Below are 10,968 nucleotides of genomic sequence, written 5' to 3'. Positions count from 1 at the left end.
GTGAGTGTTTATTGAGCAAAAATACCTAAAAGCTCCACAAGGCTCCGGCAGGGGATGGTAGCGGACCCTGCTGTACTCTTTCACCACAACTTTCTCTCACTCTTACATCCTGTTTCTGTTGTGCCTGTAATTCAAAGGGTCATCCTTGTCACACTGTGTCACGCTGAATATCCCCGAGAACTACGTTAAGGGTACACGTGTCTGTGGAGTGCTCAGTCACTTGCATGTTAATTTCACGAGCAGGCTGTTCTGTTGATTGGATCAACTGGAACCCACGACGTCGTAAGCGACGGAGTGCCAACAAAAAAAAAATAGTCATGCAGGATTGTTGCATTGCTCATGTGAAACTGTGTTGGCTACCATGCAAAATTGCCTTCTGAATGGTTTTCATTGTAAATGATTTAAGAGGAAAACAGTATGAAAGTCATCAGATGTTATGTGCAAGAGTAAAGACTGTACTTGTATGGCCATGTGATGCATGTGGATGAGGACAGCTACTTAAAGAAATGTCAATCCCTAATTGTGAAAGGAGCCCGTGGAAGGTGTAGACCCAGGAAGGCGTGGGGCAAAGTGGTGAGAAAACATCTTCAGACGCTGACCCCTACTGAGGAAATGACAAGGAACTGGGAGTTGTAGTGATTACACATCAAGCAAAGTAAAATCACAGCCACCCATACAGGCATGTCCTTTGCACGTGCTGGAGGATGGAATATTGTCTAATACCTCTCCAGGCTCTCCAAGACCAGCGAGTTTGTTGCCATTGTTATTCCATTTAGGTAGGTTGTGAGCTGGCAGGATTGTTAGCATGCTGGATGAAATGCTTAGTAGTATTATGCTCATCGCTATGTTCTGAGTTCAAATTGCACCCAGGTCAACTTCACCTTTCATCCTTTCGGGGTCGATAAATTAAGTACCAGTTGAGTACTGGGGTCGATGTAATCGACTCTCCCCCTCCCCCAAATTTCAGACCTTGTTCCTATAATAGAAAGGATTATTGTTCTATGGCTGGTAGAATTGTAATAAGCAATTTGTCCTGGCTCATTACATCCTTATACTATCAGGGTCAACTTTGCTTTTCATTCCCTAGGGGTTGATGAAATAAAGTACCAATCACATACTGAGATTGATGGTATCGACTTATAACCTCCCTCAAAACTGTTGGCTTTGCACCTAAATCAGAAACCAATATTATTCTGTTTAAACTGTTGAAGGAAAGACACAAACAGGGAAAAATTCTATAGGCAAAGAATGAGCACTATGGTTAATCAGGGATCAAAGGGGGACAGGGTTCAATGCACCATGTGAGACGAGAGGAAGAAAAACAAGTGGATCAGGGTTGCTTGAATGGTGGAAGCATGATGCCCTCCAGTTCTGAGGAACAGAGACCATAATAGTAACAACAGAAAACAGAGAGAGAGGAGACAGCAAGTTTTGCATTTTATTGTGAAGCACTCTGTAGTATTAATCTCAAGAACTTATATTAATTTCTTTACTATACAGTCTTAGACCTCTATTATATAATTCCAGTCATATTGAGTATCCTTTATAGAAATATTGAATCAACCCAATACTTGAGTAATATTTATTTTGTTGACCACAGAAGAAAGAAAAGTGAAATTGACTTTGGTGGTATTTGAACTCAAAACATATAAGAGTGTAATTTATGTTCACAGTTATTTTTTCAAATAGTCTAATATTCTGCCAACTACAGATTACTACAGTCTGTTATGTTTAGAACTCCTTTTGTGGAATTAGTCAATGGACTGTGATCGTGTTCAGACGCGAGCTTCATATGTGTGTGTCCGCACCTATAAAGGATTTCCTTCCTTAAAAGAATAATTAAAAAGAAAAGAAGGAAGGTGAGATGAAATGAATAAGAACCTTTACTTCTTGTTTATTGATAGAGTTTATAATACAGCTCAAAGGAAAAGGTGTGTAATAATGTTTTACAAGGGAAATGTATATATTTCTGTCTCTGTCTCTGTCTGTCTCTTTCTCTCTCTCTGTCTCTCTTTGTGAGAGAGAGAGAGAGATTACAATATATGCTATACTATTGTACAATTGAAGCCATTTTGTGTCAGTTGTTACCTTAATGACACTGGAAAAAATATGAATATCACAACTCTAATTTCTACCTTATCTGAAATCAATACTTCTATCACCATTGGTTAATATATTGATCTCCAATAGAAAAGCAAAACCTACAGACAGTTCAAGTTTGATCATTCATTTGACCTGCATGAAATAGTTACAGCTTTCATCTGTAAGCTGTAACTATTTCATGTAACTGCAACATTAATATTCATGTACCTATAGATACACACACTTGTACATCCATGTGTGTATAAGTGTGTGTGTGTGTGTGTGTGTGTGTGTGTGTGTGTGTGTGTGTGTGTGTGTGTGTGTGTGTGTGTGTGTGTGTGTGTGTGTGTGTGTGTGTGTGTGTGTGTGTGTGTGTGTGTTGGAGCATATAAATGAAAGAGGAAGTGAAAAGTCAAAAACAAAATTGTTAGAATTTATTTATTTATTTGCTGGAAACTATAATTTCATACTTTCACTACTCCAAGTTTCTCTATAATTACATGTTTGTCTTGCATTTATCAGTAATTAGATCACTTGTAACAATCATGAAATTTGAGGTAGCTAACAATTCGTTGCTGCTTTTAAATTCATGAAATAGGATAAATTAATATTATAATTTCTATAGTCCACTAGCTTCATATTAAGAGAGGAAACTTTTCTTTTCAATATTTGTGTATAGGGGCAGGAGTGGCTGGGTGGTAAGAAGCTTGCTTCCCAACCACATGGTTCCAGGTTCAGTCCCACTGCATGGCACTTTGGGCAAGTGCCTTCTACTATAGCATCAAACCAACCAAAGCCTTGTAAGCAGATTTGGTATATGCTCACTTGCACTCATGCGTGTGTGCAAGTACGCAAGTGTAAGTGAGCATATGCACATATAGCATGTATGTTTTTTAGACATGCATTTGAATATAACTGTGCACATATGGTAATGTGCACGTGTGTGTGTGTGCATGTGTATTTGAATATAACTATGCATCTATGGGTATGGGCATGTGTGTGTGTGCATGCGTGTGTGTGCACGCGTGTGTTTGGATTTCTATATGTGTACATGCATGGTTGCATATATATGTGCATCTATTTGACACACGTGTGGGTGCACATGTGTGTGTTTCATGTGAGTCTGAGTGAACATATACATATAGGCACATGTACGTGGGTGTGCGTGCTCGCATGTCTATGAATGTAAATGCACGCACATGCAATTGCTATGAGCTTTCTTACTCCTTTACCTTTTACTTTTTACTTCCTCTCCTTCAGTTTTTTTCCTTAGTTAGCGGTCATTCTAATAACTCTTTTGTCTTAATAACGGTCAGTTACATAGTAATTTCCCTTTGTTTAACGGTCATTTTCATAGCATATTTACTTGCCTCGATAACTGAAGAGATGCCTGTGCAAGTTTCCGCCTCGACATCCAAAACTCGGAATTTTATCATGGCAACTGAATAATTGTCACATATTATATTACAAGCATATAATATATATATATATATATATATATTATTAGTCAGCTTATTTTTCATCCTTCTGAGGTTGATAAAATAATTATCAGTTAAGCACTGGAATTATCAGTTAAGCACTGGAATGGATTTAAATGACTATATTCTTAATCCTTGTGTCATTTGTTTTCAAATAGAAACATCAACAGGGCACTTCTGGAGAATGGGTGAATGGATTTGTTGTGCCTTTACCCAGCTGCACACACACACACACATGGCCCTGTGGTGCACAGGATGGTAACATGAAACATCAGCAAGGTGCCAACAAAACTTTTAATGTTCTTCTCATTTCCTCTGCCAAACTGGGCAAAAAAGATTTTCATGAAATATTATACGCTACTCATGCATAAGTAGTGTCAATATTTTATCGTCGGAAAATGGCCTTAGACAAAGATAAAAACCAGTACAGTATACTCAAATCTGATTAATCTACATTTGGTGGTGGGGTATAGTTGGCATCAAAAATTGTTTTAGTCAACAGCAATTTGAGGAGCCTGATTATTGCGTGTTGCAAATTGGAGGAAAGCGACTGGATAGTCTTCAAGTTACAGACTTTAACGCTGCGAAAATGCTTAAGAAATGTGGTTTATCTGCCTCTGGACCCGCATTAGGCAAGAAGCTGGAAATTTTTTGGTCCATAACACTCCATAGACCCTATGTAATGCATGTGTAAAATTTCATTAAAATCAGTTGGGTGGATCTCAAGTTATAAAGACATGACAAACACTAATAGACACACATCCTGTGTTTTATATATATAGATAAATATAATATATAATATATGTATAAATATAATATATAATATATGTATAAATGTAATATATATATTATATCTTAATTATATATATGGCCTAAAGATATAATATATATATAATATATATTATATATATATATCTTTTCAGGGTCAATAAATTAAGTACCAGTGAAACACTGGGGTTGATGTAATCAACTGGTCTCTTCCACCAAAATTTCAGGCCTCGTACCTATAGTAGAAAAGATTATTATTATTATTATTATATTATCAAAAGCAATGAGCTGGCAAAATCGTTAGCATGCAAAGCAAAATGCTTAGCAGCATTTCATCTGTCTTTACATTCTGAGTTCAAATTCCACCGAGGTCGACTTTGCCTTTCATCCTTTTGGGCTTGATAAATTGTACTGGGGTCGATCTAATCAACTGGCCCCCTTTCCAAAATTTTCAGGTCTTTTGCCGAGAGTAGAAAAGATTATTATTCAGTAGTCTTATTTTTATCACGTGCTTTCATTGTACTACCAAGAAGCACAGCTCTGTATGCCTTGAGTGTGTGCTGTGGTTTGTTGTGATGCTCTTATTTTTAGTGTTTTATGTATGATGTGTGCAGTGCCTATTAGTGCTATATATACTCATTAGTCCTGGTGTTTTTGTTATGTATTTTGAATATTTTTTTATTATACCTAATATTATCATTATTATTATTATTATTATTATTATTATTATTATTATTATTATTATTATTATTATTATTATTGTTGTCATTATTATTATCACATACTTTATTTATTAGTCAGTCTCAATGATTTGATATAAAAGGTGGTTTTATTAAAATATTTTAATGTTATCTCTTTTTATAGTCAAACATCGATGCTTCTGGTACAAGTGGTGTCAAAATAGAACCTGTAGCTGGCAGTTTGTTTGAAATTGATTTTAAAAATGAATTTTATGAAAAGTAAGTACTCACATATTCCATTTTGATCTATCTAAAATGCTTTCTAATTAAATATATAATCTTGAATACCTTTTAGATAAATTAAAATTGAGAAAAGAAAATACCATAAAGTTTTTATTTTATTTTTGTACCTTTTAGAGCTATCACCATTTGGCAAAATATAACCAACGTTTTCATTTATCAAAAAACAAACAAAAAAATTTTTTGTGCATGATTTAAGGGAAAATTAGCTGTTATTTTTAGCATATCTCTTGACCACCTGATGCCCTCCTTTCTTTGTCACCTTGACATGTTGACATTTTTCAAAATCTTTCTCCCCATAAACACATTTAAGGGTCTCTTGCTAGGACTTTAGCAAAAAATTTGAACTGTCCATATTTTATCTCTGATTTTAAAGAGAAAGATTTGTAAAATTGAAAAAACAAAATTTCTTTTACCAAATCGAAAAATTAAAACATTTTTTTTCATAATCAAATAGATTCCTAAAAAGTTATGAAGCATTATATGAGGTGTTTAAAACAAAATTCTGGCCATCTTTTCAGTGGATATTAGTCAGCAATTCATCTTTAGTAAAACACGGTATTAGATGGGCTGTGTGAAGGCAAAAATGATCACACTAATATTTATATATGCTTCCATATTCTTTATTTATTTATTTGTTATTCTATTTATTTGGAACATTATTGGTGCAGATATGGGTGTGTGGTAAGAAGTTTACTTCCCAACCACATGGCTCTGGGTTCAATGTCACTGCATGGTACCTTGGGCAAGTGTCTTCTTCTATAGCCTCAGGCCAGCCAAAATCTTGTGAGTGTATTTGGTAGACAGAAACTGAAAGAGGCCTGTTGTATATATGTGTGTATGTGTTAAAAATACAGTATATGTTAGAGTGCAATGAACATCGTCCCAGCAGTGACTGACAGAAATGCCAAACACATTTTGTCCTTCTTGGGCTCAGTAAATGATGTGTACTCTGTCATCACATGCCTAGAAAAAATTAGTCACCTCCAATATATATATAGTGAACAGTGAAAAAAGCATTCACTGATATTGTGAAAAGCTTGCAGAGCTGTAAGAAAAACTCACTGTATGCAGTTGAAACAGCATTAAATTATAAATGCCAGTTGTGTATCTTAAAGTATATATACATTGACAGACATGATGCTATGGTTTTTAACTGAAAGAAAATCTTTTCATAAACAAGAGTTAAAAACAATATATATCAGAACGAGATGAACATCATCCCAGCATTTCATTTTCTTGAGGTTTGTCAATGATGATGTACCTCATAATCTCATACCTTTCAACAGTGTATATATGTTAAGTATGACACTCAAATGGTTTTTATATTTAATGCTGTTTCAATTGCATACACTGGCTTTATTTTAGCCTGGCAAGCTTTTCACCAAATCAGTGAATGTATTATTCTCTGTTCAATATATCAGTGATGACAGATTTTGCCAAGGCATGTGACTAAAGGGTACCTGTCACTGACAAGACCCAAGGAGGACAAAAACATATCTGGCATTCCCATGAGTCACTGCTGGGATGGTGTTCATCTCACTCCAATATATATATAAATATATATATATATATATATATATATATATATATGAAGAAATTCTCTGTCAAACAACAACCATGCTTACTAATAGTGTAATTATGTTAATTATAATTCACAGGTGGCGTTTGTAAATCTATACTGTTTCAATTGTGTATACCTAGTAATTTTTTTCGTGTCACCTGCAATGTACCACACAGTCAAAAGAATAGTTGAGAACTCCTGATGTAGATAATTATTCAACTTTTATTTTTTTTTTTATAATTCAGGGGCACAATTGAATTTGAGTTCCGTACTTCATCTAAGGATGCACTGTTGCTTTATATGAATCGGCGAAACGACAAATCAGAAATCATGGCAATTCAAATATTCCATGGTTACCTCGTCTATACAATTCGATGTAGCCAAAGCCATGCAACATTGACCATTCCCAAGATACATGTTAATGATGACAAATGGCACAAAGTAAGTAGTATTCTGAACTTCATTTTTTGTTTGAATTATATTTTGAAAAAATTAACTTCACAGTTAGTCTGTCCATATATATGTAAAGGAAAAGTGTAAAAATTGCTACTTCTGATAGTTCCCTATGTCAGAGTACCTGAGGACTCCATCCCCGCAACCCTACCAAGATTAGTAGGTAGAGATTGATAGATGGAAATATGTAAAGTTGGTGAGCTGGCAGAATCATTAGCACATCAGACAAAATGCTTAAGGGTATTTCTTCTGGCTCTTAATGTTCTAAGTTCAAATCTCACCAAGGTCAACTTTGCTTTCTCATCCTTTCAGGTTCAAGAGGAGGAGGATCTCTTATAGCAAGACTATTCTAACAGAGGTCCAATTCCAGTATGTAGTATACAATCTCTGTGACATCTCTCTCATTAAAATTTCTCCTCTCTTTTTTAGTCACACTAATATATAATTTTATTAATCTCATCCATGGATAATTTGAAGCCTAAGTCAGCCAGCCTTTAGATCTAACTCTGTACCTGGATAGATGAACTTTACAACAGAGCTGGTTTTGTTTGTCTGACTTCTGTCATTGCTCTGGACTGACTTGCCATCGTCATCATCATCATCATCTTCGTCATCATCATCATCATCTTCATCATCATCATTACCATCATTATTTAATTCTATATTCCATGCTGGTATATGTTAAACAGTTCAGCAGGATCTGATGAGCAGAGGCCTGCATTCACTGTCTGTTTTAACAAGGTTTTCTTTGTCTAGATACTCTTCCTAATGCCAGCCACTTTACAGAATGTAGTCAGTGTTATTTTTGTGGCCCCAACACTAGTGAGGTCACCATGTAACTTGCAAAGCCAAGGCCTCTTGACAAAGTGGTGTGGTAGTTGTGAATATCTGTATCAGTTGAATTGTGGATATGGCTATTTTGATCTGTTTCCAGAATTGGCTATGGAACTGATCAGGTCAACATAACCCCAAATAAATAAATCAACTTGTTATTATCAAGCATCTATTCCAATGTTCTCATATCTACATTATGTAAATTCCTTTTAGCTACACTGTCCCAAAATATGTCTTTATATTTTTTTTCACATTAATTACACATTAATTAATTTGCAGATTCGATATTCAAGAGAGAATGTGCAAGCTAAATTTGAGCTTGATGGTAAAGAATACCACAGTGAATATCAACTGAGCTGCGGAGGATTTACATCAATGGTTTTTGGCAGTGTTGGAAAAGCTGATTGGGGTCGCAAAGTGATAACATCATTGGAGGTCAGTCCTTTTTATGTTACCTTCATTATTTCTTAATTAATAAAGAAAGAAGGGCTGTTGGAATTTGCCCCTTGCACCACTTGTACAAGTAGTAGTGAAGGTCCAGCTTCATGATGGCAACACCCATCTCTCTTGCCAAAGTCTGGATTCCTTTGCTCAAATCTTCTATCATCTTGTCTTACAATTCCTAGATGTGGGAAAGGAAAGAAGTTATCTTTAAGTCAGAAACTTGTCTCAAATGCTTGCATCCAAAGGTACCCAAAAGCATTGGGATATCCAAACCAATGGATTATGACTACCACCCTGGGTAGCATTCCATGTAGTTTCTATCTATCAAATTTCCATTCCAAGGCTTTAGTAGAGTCGATGCTACTTTGGTAAAAGGCATTTAACCAAGGTACTAAACAGTGGGGAGGCACGTGGCTTAGTGGTTAGGGTGTCAGCACCATGATCGTAAGATTGTGGTTTCGATTCCTGGACCGGGCGACACATTGTGTTCTTGAGCAAAACACTTCATTTCACGTTGCTCCAGTCCACTCAGCTGGCAAAAATGAGTAACGCTGCAATGGACTGGTGTCCCGTCCAGCTGGGGAACACATTCGCCATTGAAACCGGGAAACCGGGCCCATGTGCCTGGCTAGGCTTTAAAAGGGCGCAAAAAAAACAAAAAAAACTAAACAGTGGGATTGAACCAGGTGCCATGTAGTTATGAAACTTAATCACACATTCATATCTGCATCCATTTTTCTCAATTTTTAAAAAGAGTTATGTGTGTCAAAATAATACATGCCAGATATTGAAATGCCAACATCATGACTGCTGCTCAATGCTCTGTGAACATTGTAAAAGTTGTAAGGTACAACATGGACAGTTGCAATGGGGACTATGAAGCTGTGGCCAGCAGGAAAGCACACAACCACGTCTGCATGCTGGAAATGATTGCCATGTCGTTAGGCTCAATTCACACAGTTAGGTGAGGCTGCTGTAGAGGTTTGCTACTTAAAGGCCATATATTTGACAGCAAGATTTAGATCTTTGCCATACTTCTGGAAATAGTCAGATGTGGTTGTCAGAGAATTTTTACAGCTTCATCAGCTCCCATTTCTGGGCCCCCTAATTCTCCTGATTGTAATCTATAGATTACTATGTGTAGAGCATGGTTGAGAAAGACACCAACCACTCTGTCTGCAATACCAAATTTGAGCTGGTGGTCAAAAAGAAAGAGATGTTCAAAGAACTTACTAGGAACGCAGTGAGGAATGCATGTGCAAGGTTCCAGAGCTGTCTTGAGGACATGATGATGAAAGTTGAGGGCAGTTATTTGATTTTGCTACTTTCAGTAGCTAAATGTGTTATGGTATACTTATTGTATACAACTGCTGTTTATATATTTATGAGGTGTTGTCAAAAAGTTCCAGGACTAGTCATGCTTAATAAAAAATAACTTATTTACCTAGGTTTTAACATCATCTCCTTTGAAATAATCAATGTATTGCCCAGCAATACACCAGTCCCAGCATTCCTACCACTTTTGGAATCCAGCCTGAAAGTCGTTTTCCATAAGTTCTGCAACTCGCTCTGGATCTCAACAATGGTGTTAAAATAGTGAACTTTGAGCTGCATTTTCACTGTGGGGAAGAGATGGATATCTGCAGGTGCTAAATCTGGTGAATAGGATGGGTGTAGAAGTGATACCATGTTGTTTTTGGTGGGAGGCTCAAGAGTGAGGAGAGCTCTGTGATAAGATGCATTGTTCTGAAGTAATCCAATTTTTTGTGCTTCACAGATCCAGTTGCTTTCATCAAATATCCTCCCACAAATGCTTTAAATTCAAATGACTTCACAATTTGGGTATTCATAACTTATTGGGAATTCCTAAAAACAAGATCCTATGTAAAACAGTTCAGTATTCTCAGTAAATGCACAAAAACCATTTTAAGGGCTACATATGTTGTATTGTTGTTATTGGATTAGCTAAACAATTATGAGAATGGAACCAAGGGATAAGTCCCGCTTTCCCAGGAATTACCAGGTACGTCAGCTAGTATATGCATGTATGTATGTATGTATGCATCGGCAAGCCAAGTGAGACCTAAATCCAAGGCCTCTGCCAGGGGTGTAGCCAGCCCACTTATGCGTTCCTTTCCTTCATTGGACACTAAACTCCTCTTGCGAAGACCTGTTGGAGCAAGCGAAAGCGAAATCGTGATGGCACCTGTGCCCAGCGTCACCTTTCTGACACTTGTGCCCGTGGCATGTGTAAGGACTTTCGAGCGAGATCGTTGCCAGTACCACTGGACTGGCTCTTGTGTGTGTGTATGAATGCATATATGTATTCATAAATATATATAAATATATATATATATATATATAT

General features: G+C 36.4%; 1 protein-coding gene across 1 annotated transcript in view; it reads left to right on the top strand.

Annotated features, from left to right (window-relative positions):
* Window positions 1-10,968, top strand: part of LOC106877246 (uncharacterized) — a 52,720-nt gene that overhangs the window by 36,087 nt on the left and 5,665 nt on the right. The window contains exons 3-5 of the mRNA XM_014926107.2: window positions 5,193-5,287; window positions 7,118-7,313; window positions 8,439-8,594. Of these exons, the coding sequence (XP_014781593.1) occupies window positions 5,193-5,287; window positions 7,118-7,313; window positions 8,439-8,594 (447 nt within the window). The remainder of the gene's footprint in view (window positions 1-5,192; window positions 5,288-7,117; window positions 7,314-8,438; window positions 8,595-10,968) is intronic.

Source organism: Octopus bimaculoides, chromosome 9 (genome assembly GCF_001194135.2).
Source record: "Octopus bimaculoides isolate UCB-OBI-ISO-001 chromosome 9, ASM119413v2, whole genome shotgun sequence".
NCBI lineage: Eukaryota > Metazoa > Mollusca > Cephalopoda > Octopoda > Octopodidae > Octopus > Octopus bimaculoides.
Note: the sequence above shows the minus strand (reverse complement) of the source record. Positions and strands in the feature narration are given on the sequence as shown.